The following is a 15,548-nucleotide window of genomic DNA, read 5'->3' as shown; positions in this document are numbered from 1 at the left end:
GAACTGACCAGCTCTCAGTAAATCTGACAGTTCCTGATCAATATAACTCACAAACAACAGGAAGAGTTCTGTTGAATCTAGAAACGGATGCAACAAAATTATTGATTTCACAGAAAAAAAATTATTATATGTTCTTGCATAGAGGATAAGCCACAGACAAGTCAAAATATAATATGTTTTAAAGTTTTAAATGAATTTTTGAAAGTAAAAAAACTCACTCAAAGTACCTCTTGAAAAGTTTCCATTATATGTAAAAACAAAAATATTGTGCAAGAAAAGGGTTTCTAACTCAGCAGAAACATCTCACAATAAAGCACTCATAGACAGGTTTATGAATACCATCCACTAATTCACACTGAGACCTTCATGGGAATGAATACATGTCTTGGCTTAAGAATTTTACTTTTACATTCACACAATGCAGACAAAATCCTATTCAGAAGGTGCAAAATAATACATAGGGACACCAGGAAGACAGGCAGGATTTAAAGGATGTTATGGCTATAGATTAATATCACCATGTTTAAATAAGAGGGTCAAAGTTAAAATGATTCAGTCGGTCACAAAGTGCTGCATTATTAACCATCAGACATGAAATAGGCAGGTCTAAAGGTAGTCATTTGTTCATATATTATTCAATCTCTGGTTATAAATCACTGCATAATTGGTCTCTGGAAGGTCAGACAATAAGAGCAAGACCAGGAGACAGTCTTTGCATTCCCAGTTTTGTCTTTATCTCAACACAAACAGTGCTGAATAGAGATCTCCGACCTTATTTATGAAAGACCACATGTACAGGTTTTTAGTTTTAAACACTTCTTAAGGTGTTGACATTAGGTTTTAATAGTGAAAACAAGAAACACAGAAAATGAAAAAAAAAGAACTGCATTTGGCTAATTTTAGAAGTTAGCTGGAGAGATACTGACATGCTGAAAAGTGCCAAAAAAACAGCAGCCAATATGTGAGTCACTGCTTCTTCACTGCAGGAAGCCTATTAAACATCCTCCATGACTCATACTCTGTGCCAAAAATAAAGCAAGTTTTTCATTCAGATTCTGTTGGTCTTTTAAAAAAAGAATCGTAATTTGAATGGTAAAAGTCTATACAAAACAACAACATTAAAAACCTGTTAACTGGTTAATGCCAAGTTCCTTTATATACAGGGAAAAACTGTATGTAATAAGACATTTAATGTAATTTTAAATCATAACTGATATTCCCAGAATTCCCTGACAGCTCACATTTGATGTTCTTTTTTCTAATTAGTCATGTGCATTAGTGTTTCATGTTACATCTTTTGATAAATTAATGTTTATTGCAGTATTTTAGGGTCATGTGTGTTACCACAATGGTGATTTGTGTTTGTACATACGACACTGTCCACCTTTAGTATTTAGCTCAGCTTGAGGAAAAGCTACTTGTGATGAACTTTGATTCATCATGCGGTTTTATTTTTACCCACCTGTGTTGTAAGGGTGGCTGTTAGTATATTATAAAGGTAATTTGGTTTATTAAAAGGTATATTTATACAGTTTCAGTTAATTAAATTAGGTAATGAAATACAATTTTATTGTACATTTGTAAAACTATAAAAAATATATATATATTGCTACCACAATCTTTATGGTAAAGTTATGGTAACATATTAACGTATATTTTTTTAATATATATGTACCACATTCATTTCAATTTAACTGAAAAAAAAAAAGAAAAAAAAAAAAAAAGAAATGAAATCACAAAACCAAAGGTTTTTCCGTAAATAATTTTATTTAAATCATCTTTGACAGTCAAGAATAACAAGATCACAGTTTGTCTACTTTGCTAATACCCGGGTGCTAACGTACAAAAATAAAAACTAAAGAAAGAAAATATTGCGTGCTCACCCTCTAATAATGAAATACTTTTCTATGAAATTGTATTCGAAAAATCTTTCAAAATGAGCTTTATAAAACGGTTACCTTCTGAGAGGTAAAATTGAACAAACACAGACACAAACAGTCTGCTGGGTTAAGAAAGGGCTGATCATAGATTATAACCCTTACACATCGTCAACCTCGGACCGATCTACTCTGACAGAACAGTGAAAAGCGTGAACAGCAAGTGAAGAAACTACTTTGTGTAGATGAAACCAAGACATGATGCATTTTTAACTGGCATAGCTTTCACTTCACATGGACTATTCATGACAGATATATAACAATAAATACAAGGAGAAAAGAATAGAAGATTTTCATTGCATTAGTAGTGCTTTTTTGGCTAAAGAAAATGGAATGCATGGACAGTTTCAATCAAAAGAGGCAAAATACTATAAAGACAATAAATAATTTAAATAAATAGTGTCCTCTGTTGCTTGTCAGTTTGGACCTGAGAGATAAATACAGAAGTGACACACAGGGACCAATATCACAACACAGCACAGGTATATGACAATAAGTGGGCTTCTATTTGCCCTACTGATTAATGTTTCAGAAGATACATTTTGAAATTATCCAATGTTACAAAGGCCTGTTTTATTTGCAGTTGCTTGCTTCACTTGAAATGCAATGAACTTTGTAGAAGGACAGAATTGTAGTTGACATTTTCTTTCCCTGTACATCTCAATTTCATGGTGCTACAGTGTTAGAAATCAAGGTGATCTCCTACAATACTTTATGGACCATATAATGCCTGCTTTGTTTGTCAGTAAGGCAATATTTCCACCCAATGTTTGAGTCACTAGGTTAGGTTGTGGTATGTGCAGCAATGATCTCAAGTGCATGGTTTAAAAATCCCTCGCATGGCACTTTCTGTAAGGGGCCAAATGCTACCGAATGCTCAAGCTAAAATTATGCTTGAGTAGAATAATGTTACAAAAATAACAGAAATCACCACAAAAGATTTAGAAAGTTCATCTGAATGCTACAACTGGCCATTGACTCACTCATAGGCACAATTAAAGGCTCTCCCAGAAGAACCTGGCCACTCTTTGTAGGTATACAAACACATGAAGTCTCATCAAAGCATACAGATCTCAGGTGTGCTATTATGGAAGAAAATATTTAAGGCTAATTTAATAAACAGTGGATTATCAAGATGTCACACAGTGAGGAGGAGATACAACAGCAAACCCAAGCAAAATGAAACTAATATGGTACAGGAACAACCTACAATCTTTTTAATCTCAAGAGTTCTCTTGAGCAGGCACACTATGTTTTTCATCAAGTTAAACACATCTTAACGCTAAAAAACTTTTCCTGGTAAAACAAAGAACATGTGGGATCTTTTGGTTCTAAGGGGAAATTTTGCTAAATAAAAAGAACTATGCTTTACTACTGCAGGCAAAAAAAAAAAAAAAAAAAAAAAAATCAGTTTCTGTAATAGGGTGCAATTTGATAAAACAACAACATTTTGTCGGTACCATGGTTTCTTTTTCTCTTGTTGAGCACTGGTAGACCTGTCCAAAATGAAAATTCACTAGACTGAAGTACTGCTCAAGTATATTGATTTCATATATATTAAACATCAAACATGGACAAGGAGGAATGGATTCACACATTCTGAAACAGTGGGAGCTGTTCTGATTGGCCAGGTTTTGTGATTGATTGCACTGAGTCACGTCACATTTACATTAGTGATAGTTCTCCCCAACAAATTAAATAAATGACCTCTAATGTAATCTCAAAGTGATGTTTTTTTTTTTCTTTCTTCTATGTAAGAAGATACTTTATACTTTTTCTGTCCATATTATGAAAGTTAATGGGATCCAAAGTTTTAAATGAACGACATGAGGGTGAGTAAATGATTTTCATTTTTAGGTGAACTACCGTAACCATTAGACAAATTGCTTGTCGCTAAAATTTTGTTGAGTCGCGCCATGTTAGGACAAGTCCATGGGGTATTGGGGGTCAAAAATAAGAAATTTAAATGAGACACTTTCAAAATTGTAGGTAAGGGGAAAAAAAGCCAAATCTTGATTGGTTTTACAGACACAAAAGCAGTGTACCATTGTACTATAAATGTGCAATCATTGTACCAACAAGGATCTACATCTCAAACATTGCAAACAGACTGAATACCACTCTATGCACCAAGAATTCCCTAACTAAATGATTTTTCTTAATATTTATAAATAAACCAGAGGATTGACATAGTGTCAGTTTGAGGCAACAAGTAGTAAACAACTCGGAGAGGATTGTAAAACATTGACACAATCTTTCAAACACTCTGTTGAGTTCACACGGAAGCGGTTGCTGAGGGGTTACAGATGTATACTGTACAAAGTACAAGACTTCTGTCAGACCAACCTAACTCTAAGACCTATCCCTGTTTTTTCTTAATGTAGCTTACATGCAAGAGGTGTACACAACTTATCGTGCTAACGGTACAGTGCATGCTTTCAGTACCATGTGTCCATTGGATTTCATTTGACTCTTCCAAGCAGTTGGGGTTGATACCTAATTCTAACCTATCGATTCTAAACAAGGTAGTCACTGTAAATTAGGCCTAAGGCAACAATGTTCCATATTACATGACAGGAATCATGCAGATTAAAATGCTCGTGGCCACTACTACAGACAAGAAACTGCATCATCAGGCCATGAACAGAAGTGTCAGCTACAATTTCAGGTAATCAGCAGTGGAGGCCTGACATTCACTCTCATTTAGATCGACTTTTCAGAAAGATGCAAATGAAACGGATGCCAGACTTAAACACATGCTTGTATAAGTGGATGAAAACAACTATCTCAAGAACGCACGGTCACAAACAGAATGCAAAACTACACTTTGTATTAATTCTGCTCGAACACATGAACTTATTGTACTCTAACTGAGATCTCAAATTTGGTCTCTCTCTTATTAATAGAAGATGCCTTTAAGAATAGCAGCGCTTAATGAAAAAGTGCAGAGCCAAATGTTGGGTTTTCATCACTCCTTTTTCCTCGACTACAATTGCACTTACTCACCATCACTTAGCAGCTAATAATATACCAAGTAATATGCACTGGTTTGGAGGATCCTCGGATGCACTAAAATAAAACCTCTGGTAAAGCTACAGGTTACCTCTAAATTGTCTAAGAGCTTCTCCATATTGGCAATAAATAAAGGCCTCTAATTGGCAATATAAGCTCAAATAAATTCACACTGTGGTATTCCTCTCTGGTTAAAATTGATTCTTATTAGTCCTAACTGTGCTAATACAGTACCAGTGAGTCTTTCCTCTCCAATATGGGGATTCGTTAATTGGAAACTTTACGTTAGCGGTAAAATATTCTTAATTGGTAAGTGTAAACTGCCATCTAACAAACTCACCTAATTAAGTAAGAATGCTCACTTTCTAGAACTCTCCCTTCGTATTTGGAATACATGTTATTTATTCGTCTTTTTACATGCTCCACCCTCTCTGTTCTGCAGGTACTTATCTAGCTCCGCCTCTCGCTTCACCACTTCTGGGTTGATTTTTGGGGCCCCAGGAAAACATACAAGCACCACACTCATGTTGTCACGACTACCCTGTTGATAAACAAATAAACACAGATAGTATGCTCAAGTTAGATTAATAACAGGATGCAACGTTAGAACCACTTCTAAAATATCATAACCATTAAGTATAAACATTTATAATATAATACAAATATGATTTTAATAAAGTAAACAATACTTTTTATAAAATAACAATTTATTAAAAAAATTACTTTTATAGAAATTAACAGGTCAATGATTCTGATATTTTTATATGAGGGTCTACAGGGGTCAGATATTTCCTTTTTTAAGGTTTTTTTTTCTTTTTCTTTTTTCTGTGTATGCTTCTGCATGTTAGTTGCACCACATGAATTTGATTTGGTGGACAAAAGCTTTGAAATATTAATAAGCAGTGAAGCAGGATGTTTTACCCTGAGAAATATTAAAAATGATGCCAATTTTATTAATTTATTGCTTCTTTCCAAAATCAATAAAATTTAAAAATAATTGTTCCATATATTATAATAATTAAAATAATTCCCATAATTGTGTATATTTAAGTAATTTTATGTTTGAATCGCGCTTTTAATGTGTTTTATTTTAATTATTATTATTAATAGATGCAGGTAAAAATGGCCCATTTGCATCTAAATGTGACATTACCTTGTACAAACACGTGTCCACGATCTCATTACACACTCTCTCCAGGTCCTCTGTCACTTCCAGGCGTGAGCGCACGAAATCACACAGTTCTTCATTGGCCATGACGTCCCAAATGCCATCGCAGGCCAGCACCACAAATTCATCCTCAGTCTCAGAGCGTTCAATCTCATACACTTCTGGCTCCGGGGACACCAGCTGCTCAGTGGGGCCTTTCCCATGCACACACTTATAGTCGAAGTCGCCGAGAGCACGGGAGACAGCGAGGGAGCCGTTGACCCTCTGGATCATAACAGAACCACCTGCGTTCTGGATCCTCTCCTTTTCCAGGGGGTTACTCGGCTTGTGGTCCTGGGTGAAGAAGTGAACGTGACCCTTGCGGCTCAGCAAGGCTCTGGAGTCACCACAATTGATGAAATAAAAGTGATGAGGAGAAATCATCACACCCACTGCAGTGGAACCACTGCGGTCCGCCCCGTGCTTGCGTTCGGACATGGCCCGCATGTGCTCGTCGATCTGCAGGAAGCCTGTGCGGATTCCACATTTCACACCCTCCACGCATGGCTCAGCATTAATTAAATCCCCACCTCCTGAGCAGCCTCTCCTGAAGTCCGGGTTGCTGGTGATGTGATCCAGCAGATGCTCACAGCAGTAACGAGCAACCTGAGAGCCTGCATGCCCATCATAGACGGCAAAAAAAGACCACAGGCCGAGGCCGTAAGGCAGCCCTGTCACAGCCGTGTGTGCGTCCTCCATCTCCACACGCCAGCCCTGCATGCTGCTGAGTCCGTAGCGCAGGCCGTTCCCCTCACCATGAGAATTGTGCTTCTCCATCTTTGGCTTGTCTAGGAACGCACCCATTCTTATTTTGCTCTGACACAAATATAACCACAAAAACTAAGTGAGTAAAAATGCTCTATTATAACATAAGTGACTCTCATTCTCTCAAAACTGACAAAATGATAACATGTTCACACATATGATGGATATGGTATGGGTATTTTTAAGCCACAATTGCAGTAGGATTCCTAGGATGCAAGTGAACGGTTTAGATAAATGCTTATGTTATTACGTCAACAGAGTAAACTTATTTGCCTACAAACTTATTATTGTTTAGATATTAACTTCCTTTTAAAAGCATTTTAGATGCTGACGTAGCAAAATTAACAAACCTAAATGACGTCAAAGCAACTGTGATGTGTTTACTAATGAAGCTACTGCCCTTAGCAGCAGATGCGAAACGCTGCACAACTAGATAGCATTAAGAGGCTAGCTCTTAGGCTAGCTTTAACGTACGTCAGAGGGAAATAATACCACTTACCCAGCTTCTTCGTGTTTTTTGCTGAATGAAGAAACACCGAGGCACCAAAGCCGCGGGTAAGAGCCTTAATATCAGTATGATAAGCTAGATAGTAAACACTATAAACCAGCGCTGACAGCCACAACACCCATCAATCGATCGATGGCTAGCCAATTAGCAAGTAAACTAACTTCAAAACAGCCAGAAATCGATTATGAAAAAAAATGTTGTATGAAAATATATGACATGCATCACATAAGCCCGTTAAGGCAGTCAGCAGCTGGGTGGTGGGGCATTTCTGGCTCCGGTTGTTTTGTTTTCCCGAAGGGGGGGCTACTGGAGCCTTGCGTCGCGCTCAGCAAACCTCTCTCTCCGCGCGGATTGGTTTGTTCGGGACCCGGATGCTGCAGCGGATAATGCGCGTCCCGCTCTCGCTATTACGTCACTGCCAGTGCCACCTGGAAATAGATCCATTGATGAGAATGACAGCAGAAGCTCTCGCTGTTTAAAGGTGCTGTAGGGAACTTTTGTAAAAAAAAATATATATATTTTTTACATATTTATTAAACCTGTAATTATGTCCTGACAGTATAATATGAGACAAATAATCTGTGAAAAAAAATCAAGCTCCTCTGGCTCCTCCCAGTGGTCCTATTGCCATTTGCAGAAACTCCATGCTCCCGGTAAAAAATAACCAATCAGAGCTGCGGTCCGTTACTTTGTTTGTGTTCAAAATGTAGAAAAATGTATATAATAAGCTAGTATACCATGAATCCATTTTCCAAACCGTGTTTTTGGCTTGTCCTGGATCACTAGGGTGCACCTATAATAAGTGTTTATATTCGGACTATTTTAGATTGCTTCGGGGGTACCGCGGCGGAGTAACCCAGTACCTTTGTGATTCTTCATAGACATAAACAGAGAGAAGTAGTTCCGGCTACGATGTTCTTCCGCAAAACGCAAGAAGTTCTGTTTATTAACCGCTAGAGCGTCAAAAGTTCCCTACCGCAGCTTTAACTGTGCTTAGCAGTTTTTTCTTCAGATGATTATAAGTTTTCCAAAAAGCTCATTGTAGTGTAAATCAATATAGGGTCGTTAGCCGACAGAAATAATGGCATTTATAAGTGCATTTAAACAATTTATTGATTATCATCGAGTTTGACCTGTATGATTTTTGAAAATGTGACAAATATATGATGGAACTAAAAAAAGTGAATCTATTAAAGTTTGACACAAACAATAAGATCAATTAGGCCTATAATCCAGGCTTTATTTACAGTTTATTTGCTCTATTTACATTTATAGTGGCTAATTAATTGGATGTCACAGGAAATGGCTTCACACTTAAAATAAGGCGGATTGTGCTGTTTACATGCAATGCAAAGACAATTATATACATTAGCATTTTGTATGTGGCCTCTTTTTTCCTTTTTTGCTGTTAAACACTGTGATTGAAGTCACCAGAAGTAAACTACTCACGCTGCTGTGTACAATTTCCTACATGTTTTTCACAGAAATGATATTGCTTGTGGACTATTCAGGTTTAATACAGGTGTGCACGTCATAATCATAGACATTAATAAACAGGGCTATAATAAGCCCTTCATTTGGCTATCTGCAGTTAATGGCATGTCTAAAATAGAAAAGGGAATGCGGCAATTTTTAGGTCATTTGTGGCTACCCATGAACAATAAATAGGATTCCACAGAATGTATAGTTGCTGTAAGTGTCACCATGTTTTCGTATCATGATATATACAAGGCTGCACTCACAGTAATTCTAATGACCAGAGGTAAATAATTAATGTAATCCAAATTAAAAGCTTCTTAAATTAAATATATGCTGTCTGCAGGGTGACTTAAGTGTGTTGCTCAGAATGCAATGCACTTAGGGTAAGTAGCCTCTTGCTCTAAAAGCCAAAAGCATTAGACCTGAATGAGGTAACCTCCAGTTAGACTGCCACCTGGAGGCTGAATTGCACTGTTTATAATATATCAATACAAAAAAAAAAAAAAAAAAAATACCCTAAACCTTTTGCACTGTACTCTCTGTTAATGGTTATGCCGTTCTATTATTTTATGGCTATAGAATAATGCAGTGGTTCTTAACTGTTTTTACTTCAGCACTGATATTTTACATTTGACAACAACACAGTGCCAAAATTGTTTACAATGCAAAAAATGCACTTAAAATTAAACTGAGTAATTGATTTGACCATAAATTGTATCAGACCAACAATATGTGAAATTATTAATATAAAATAAGCTGAACAGGAGAAGTGACAAATTCGGTTTCTAAACATCCATTGAATTTCACAACACAAAAAATATTTTTTTGTTGCTTTCTTAACAATGTTTAGCTGTATTTTATCAGAAAAGACCAGTTTTGGGTTGCAACCAACCGGTAAAGATCCACTGGAATGAGCTATAAAAATGTCACTCTTCTTGATTCTCCGACCATTTGAAGCATGTCAGATATGAAGCAAGTATGAAGGTTATGTACAGAATGATTTGAATGAATGACAGAAGAAGGGATTTAGGAACCAAACACTGAATTGTCAGACTGCTTGCCGAATTGCCAACCACAGGTGAAGTATCCAAAGTAACATGCCACAACAATGACGCCCTCTTTCCAAATTCCAGACAGTGTATTTGGACTCTTTAGTCTAAAGCAATAACAACAACAGCAGCAGTGAAAGTGGCAATGTGTGAGGCAAACCAACTGAGCCACCACTCTTACAAATACAAATAAACAGTTATATATAAAATTAAAACTGAAGTCCAGGGGGCTGTTCCATAAAAGCAGCTTAGAAAAGCGGGGATTAAAGTCCAAAACCTGACTTGAATGAGCCGAGCTAAACATCCGCGCTTAAATTGGTTCCATAACAGTAAGTTGAGGATCATGTGATTTTACTAATTTGAGTCAGGTTTAAATAGTCTAGATAATTGCGCGTGCACGCCATTGTTTAAAAGTCCTGAAAAGTCGAGCATGGGTCAATCGATTTACTGTGGGCTACCATGGCAACAAAAGGAAAAGATAGAGCAGCGATGTTCACGGCAACGGAACAGCGTTTGCTATTGGAAACATATGAAGAATTTAAAGATGTCATCACCAAAAAAAGGCAATACAGCGGCAATAAATAAAGCAAGAGAGAAAGGTTGGCAGGAAATTGCTGATCGTCTCAATGCGTAAGTAGCGGTGTAAGCTATTTAAAATAATTTATCAACATTGAATGTGTGTCACAATACATTGCAAAGTTTGTGTGTGAATAACAGTAATGTTAATTGCTTTCATGCAGCAGCAACTTAAGTGAAGGAAAAAGAACCTGGCAGCAGGTGAAAATAAAATATAAAAATATAGTTCAGAATGGTAAGTAAATCTAATGGGATGTATATATGTAATCAATGCCAGCTTGAAGTTACAACTATTCAGGGTTTTTTTTTTTTATGTATTTTTTTTTTTAATTGCAGCGACCAAAAAGAAGACTGAGGTTGCTGGCACTGGGGGAGGGCCACCACCAGCCAGCTTCACTCCTGCAGAGGAGCTGGCTTTGGAAATTAATAAAGGGAGGCCCGTCCTTGAGGGAATAGAGGGGGGGACATCATCTAAAATGATATCACGTAGTATAAGGAGTGAGTATATAAAAGGTGTGTGTGTGTGTGTGTGTGTTTTATTAGCATTATTCCTTCCTGACTAACTGATTTCCTCCTTCCTTAGGCATTGTAAACCTAAGTACATCATAGCAGTAATGTCACGTAGAAGTACTTGTGCTACTGTAATGGTGCATTTTGGTAAAAAAAATATATATTTTTTTCTATCAAGATTCTGTATGCTGTATGGATCCACCAGACATCATGTTGCCTGTGAGTATGAGACCTTTTAAATAAGACATGTAAGCTAATGATTTTAACTGAGTTTAATCAGTGGTCACAGGGAGAAGTGATGGGAGTTGAGGAGGATGAGGAGACTGTGTCTGTATGTTCAAGGAGGCCTGAGGTAGACACAGGTTCCATGTGATACTTTATTGAATATAAAAAGTGTACTTGTGTGATAAAATGATCATAATGTGTTTTCAGGATGCTGACACTGTTCTAGAGCCCTCTCAGTCTGGGACAACATGTGACAAAGTGAGTATTAAGAAATGAAAACAATGTGACAAGAGTATTCAATGAAATAACTTAAATCTATGTTGCTACAGAACCCAGAAAACATAAAAGGAGTGTATAAACGCTACCTCCTTAAACAAATGGAAGTGATTGATATCGACATCCAGTATAAAAAACTGAAGATGAGGAAGTTGGAGCTGGAAATTCAACAGCTACAGAAAAATGCAAGTAGAACTACCATTTTTAAAAAAGGAAAAGAAAAAAAAAAAGCCCTTTTTGATCACTTTCCACAACATTTATTTGTGTTTTCACCCCTAACAGGCTGATTCAATCTGAATAAAGACAAATCACATTATATACTTTGACTTCTGTGTGTTTGTTCAACTAAGGAGAAAGTTGAGGGGCCAGTGGAACATTTTAAAGGCTACACATGGTTTAGATCATATTAAGCAAAATAATTATTTGCATATGTGTCTCGTATAAGTCTGCCGGTTTCATTTTCTTCCAATACTGCCTCATTGCCCCAGTCTTCCTCTTCAGCAATCCTTGGTTGCCTCTCTCTCCTCAGACAAGCAATGTCATGGAGCACTACACAAGCAACTACAATGTCACATGCCCTAGGTGGAGTCACTCTGAGGTGCTTCAGGCACTGAAACCTTGACTTTATCAGCCCAAATGCCATCTCTATACGACCTCTTGTGCGTGCATGGGCAATGTTGTAGTGGTGCTGTGCCTCTGTCTGGGGCTCCTGATAGGGAGTCAAGAGGTAAGGCAGGCATGGGTATCCCTTGTCTCCCAGCAAAACTCCTGAGAATTCTCCTGCATAGACAGAATGAATATATAGATATATGATTTTTTTTTTTTCTTTTTATAAGACTTTTTGCGATTTAAGTGATTACTAGCATACCTCTTGCTAGTTGCTGGTAGAGAGATGAGGCTCTAAAGATTCTGGAGTCATGCACAGAGCCTGGCCATTTGGCCTCTACATTTGTGATGATGCAATCTGCATCACTAATCATCTAAAATAAATTTAAACCTGTAGGTCACTACATTTGAATTGCAATGAACTAAACACTGGTGCCCAGCTTAGTACAGAACACTCAGTGCTAGAGCATAGCCTTCAATATCATCTCAGTGGGACCGTACCTGTACATTGATGCTGTGTACTGATTTCCTATTCACAAAGTCCGCTTCATGAGGACCAGACGGACACTTAATACGCACATGGGTGCAGTCCAATGCACCGATAACATTTGGGAAACCTAGGAAAATTATTTTTTTAAATTTTCCCATGTAAAATCAACAGTCAAGAAATATTTCCATGTTTTATAGTTATTTGAACTTACCAGCTATTCCATAAAAGGCATGTTTAATGGTACGAATAGCTTTGTGGCCAGGGAATGTGATGAACACATTGAGTAGTCTTTTTAAAGAAAGGTACACAGTTCGTACAGAGCGGCAAACTGATGCTTTGCTGATATTCTCTGCATCTCCAACTGTGTACAAAAATGTTCCACTGGCAAAAAAGCGAAGTGCAATGCACACCATCTGTGGGACTGTGAGCGCTCTGTTGCGGCGTGTATTATTTGCAATGTATGGGCTTAGTAATCTACAAATATTTGCAATCCCATCTCTTGAGAACCTATATCGCTCATACAGGTAGCTGTCATTAAAAGCCAATGGGTCTGACCTGTCTCTGAAAGTTCTCTCTCTTTGAAATGCCCTCCGCAAGACTATAGCTCCCTCATCCACCACCTCTTCTATGAAAGGACATGCCATGATTTAGTTTGGAGACGAGTTCAGCTCCCTATTTATATACTTTTAATTAATTACCAAACTCATTAACCAAACTCACCAATTAAACACAAGTTTTGAACATTTCTTAGTGTATTTATACCTTATAATTTCTTACATGTATTAGTAAAGTACATTTCCTTATTTATTTATTTATATTTAAAAAAAATATTAATAGTGGTTAAGTAAAATAAAATGACATCGAAATACCAGCAGGTGAGTATAAATAGTATGCTCGTTAAGTCTGAACTCAGACTTAGCCTGACAGTTAGCCTGCCCCGGACCAGGTTAATTTGCCAGCATAAGTTGCCGGGGGAACTGAGTTTGAACTTTTTTAAGTTTGATTTATGAAACCGAATCTACCAAAAATAAGCCTGACTAACCGAAATAAGCCTGGCTTATACTCTAATCTTGGTTTATGGAACAGCCCCCTGGTCATTTTCAGTACTGTTGAATAACACAGTTTATCTCTGTCTTCTGAGTCTTGTTCTTCCAAGCTCTGCTTTTCACTTAGATCATGGAAAGTGCACCTGTGTTGGGATGTTGCCATATTCTTTGCCAAGCAGTAATTTAAATGTCATTGCCAATCTCCCCCTTTCATCTTTTCTTCTCTCCACCTTCTCTCAAGGACAAAGGAGCCACATTGCTGTCCAGTTACGTTCTGAAAAGCCCTCAATAAAGATACTGTTATTGCTTTGTGTGACAAGCAAACAAAAAAGTTTCTGCCTCATGGCCATGTTTTTGCATGATTAACCTTTATTGTTTTTGTGTTATGTATTATTTATTATTATTAAATTGTCTGTCTTTTCACTCTTCATAAATTCGCAACACATATTGCTCAGTCTGTATTTAGGATCAGTATGCATAAGATGCTTTATTTTATTAAAAAATACAAAATCCTGATGATCGGTGATGAAAAAAACCACCAAAACAATTATTTTAAAGTGTTTCGCTAATATTGCAAAACTAACATTAAGATTAGAGATTAATGTTCCATATTCAATCTTCACATGACCCCCACACTATTGCTCCACAATGTTTAAACAACAAAAGGAGACATCTAAGCTCTTTTTGTTGTTGAACCCTGGCGAGACCGACCAAATGGACATTGCCCAAATGAACAACTACAATATTAGATCTAGAAGACTTAATGATATAAAGTCATTTTTGGTCTTATTCCTGTGTAAAAATCCTTTCCAGTGTCCCTAATTCCAACAAGAGATTAGAATCTAAAGAGACTGTGGATTATCAATACCAATTGAGCTCTACTGTAATACTGTCCAAGTGAAATGGCACACACAAATCCATGGCCTAATTTTTACACTTGCTTATTTGCTGTAATTCTAATCTGACGCAGAGCGCTCTGATGGTTTGTGCTTTGAGCAGCTGAGTTTACTTCTATGTGAAGATGATAACAACAAAACAATACATTCTTTGGATTAATGCCCTTTGTTCTTGTCTTGCCTTCTTAGCTTCCCTTTTTTCTGCTGGACTGTGCTGTGGTTGCTAAAGTGTCTTTCATGAATCACATATTACTTTAATTTCACTGCAATGCTTATAGTAGGATATGTTATTCAATTATTTTATTTATATTTAATATATTTTAATAAATAGATGCATTTGAAATAATCTATAGCTTAGACGACATGAGTGAAAAATGCAAATAGGCACACAAAAAAAACGTATTTATTTACTTATAAATAACAAATTAACTAATTGTTAATGGCACCTTAGAATAATTTATCATTCATGACAAACTCCCACTTTAACATTATTATTGTTGTGTATTTTTATCTACATGAAATGTCTGTTTTATGATTGTTAAACAATGAAATCTCTCAGTATGTCAGAGTTTTATCAAATAAATATATTTTGCTGAGAAGTACTGAAACACTATATTGTAATTGTAACAATGTTCTAACTCTTAATTTTTTCATTTCCCTTTTCATGTTTCTTTTATATAGGCCTACATATAATAAATGTAATGTTCACACATCATATTCTATCCAACTGAATAGCTTAGTGACAAACTAATGTGTTTGTGTGTTTATATAGTCTGCTTGGCACTGCATATGTGCAGGCATGCATATGTGAATTAATTTTGGACTCTCTCACTTGGCTGACAATCTGCTTCCATTGATGTGAGGCTGCATAATCAGAATGGTGAACAAATCAGGGGGCTTGACTCCTGAGTTCCCATTTTCCATAGGCACACACCCACTAATGCAGAAAAATAAAAGTGCACTTAT

At 36.7% G+C, this 15,548-nt stretch overlaps 3 protein-coding genes across 8 annotated transcripts; 1 reads left to right on the top strand and 2 right to left on the bottom strand.

The window, feature by feature from the left end:
• Positions 1-1,748: 1,748 nt before the first annotated feature.
• LOC113063364 (protein phosphatase 1A-like) lies at positions 1,749-7,869 on the bottom strand. The gene is made up of 3 exons (XM_026233692.1): positions 7,421-7,869; positions 6,103-6,972; positions 1,749-5,490 (listed from the first exon to the last, which is right to left on the bottom strand). Exons 2-3 carry the CDS (start codon positions 6,958-6,960, stop codon positions 5,347-5,349), a joined length of 1,002 nt encoding a protein of 333 aa, XP_026089477.1. The 5' UTR covers positions 6,961-6,972; positions 7,421-7,869; the 3' UTR covers positions 1,749-5,346.
• Positions 7,870-9,678: 1,809 nt separating this feature from the next.
• On the top strand, positions 9,679-11,862 carry LOC113063363 (uncharacterized). 6 transcript variants are annotated; one of them, XM_026233686.1, is made up of 7 exons: positions 9,679-10,587; positions 10,701-10,768; positions 10,870-11,046; positions 11,222-11,262; positions 11,324-11,395; positions 11,476-11,526; positions 11,598-11,862. In XM_026233686.1, the coding sequence occupies exons 1-7, from the start codon at positions 10,388-10,390 to the stop codon at positions 11,829-11,831; spliced, it is 843 nt and encodes a 280-aa protein (XP_026089471.1). In that variant the 5' UTR covers positions 9,679-10,387; the 3' UTR covers positions 11,832-11,862. The 6 variants fall into 6 exon arrangements, with proteins under 6 accessions (XP_026089471.1, XP_026089473.1, XP_026089475.1 ...); XM_026233688.1 differs by having other exon boundaries at positions 9,682-10,587; positions 10,698-10,768; positions 10,870-11,031; XM_026233690.1 differs by having other exon boundaries at positions 9,683-10,587; positions 10,698-10,768; positions 11,249-11,262; positions 11,333-11,395.
• Positions 11,863-11,916: 54 nt separating this feature from the next.
• On the bottom strand, positions 11,917-13,284 carry LOC113063362 (putative nuclease HARBI1). The gene is made up of 4 exons (XM_026233684.1): positions 12,852-13,284; positions 12,652-12,767; positions 12,413-12,524; positions 11,917-12,324 (listed from the first exon to the last, which is right to left on the bottom strand). Exons 1-4 carry the CDS (start codon positions 13,282-13,284, stop codon positions 11,951-11,953), a joined length of 1,035 nt encoding a protein of 344 aa, XP_026089469.1. The 3' UTR covers positions 11,917-11,950.
• Positions 13,285-15,548: the final 2,264 nt, after the last annotated feature.

Source organism: Carassius auratus, chromosome 45 (genome assembly GCF_003368295.1).
Source record: "Carassius auratus strain Wakin chromosome 45, ASM336829v1, whole genome shotgun sequence".
NCBI lineage: Eukaryota > Metazoa > Chordata > Actinopteri > Cypriniformes > Cyprinidae > Carassius > Carassius auratus.
The sequence above is the reverse complement of the archived record's forward strand: the minus strand, read 5'-3'. Positions and strand labels throughout refer to the sequence as shown.

Coding starts and splice junctions, on each gene's coding strand:
- LOC113063364 (XM_026233692.1), bottom strand. CDS start 6,960: ATGGGTGCGTTCCTAGACAAGCCAAAGATGGAGAAGCACAATTCTCAT. Junction 5,491..6,102: donor TGGACACGTGTTTGTACAAG/GTAATGTCACAT, acceptor GTTTATCAACAG/GGTAGTCGTGACAACATGAG.
- LOC113063363 (XM_026233685.1), top strand. CDS start 10,388: ATGGGTCAATCGATTTACTGTGGGCTACCATGGCAACAAAAGGAAAAG. Junction 11,047..11,221: donor AAGGAGTGAGTATATAAAAG/GTGTGTGTGTGT, acceptor TTTTCTATCAAG/ATTCTGTATGCTGTATGGAT. Junction 11,396..11,475: donor TATGTTCAAGGAGGCCTGAG/GTAGACACAGGT, acceptor ATGTGTTTTCAG/GATGCTGACACTGTTCTAGA.
- LOC113063362 (XM_026233684.1), bottom strand. CDS start 13,284: ATGGCATGTCCTTTCATAGAAGAGGTGGTGGATGAGGGAGCTATAGTC. Junction 12,768..12,851: donor TGCCTTTTATGGAATAGCTG/GTAAGTTCAAAT, acceptor TAATTTTCCTAG/GTTTCCCAAATGTTATCGGT. Junction 12,525..12,651: donor TACACAGCATCAATGTACAG/GTACGGTCCCAC, acceptor AATTTATTTTAG/ATGATTAGTGATGCAGATTG.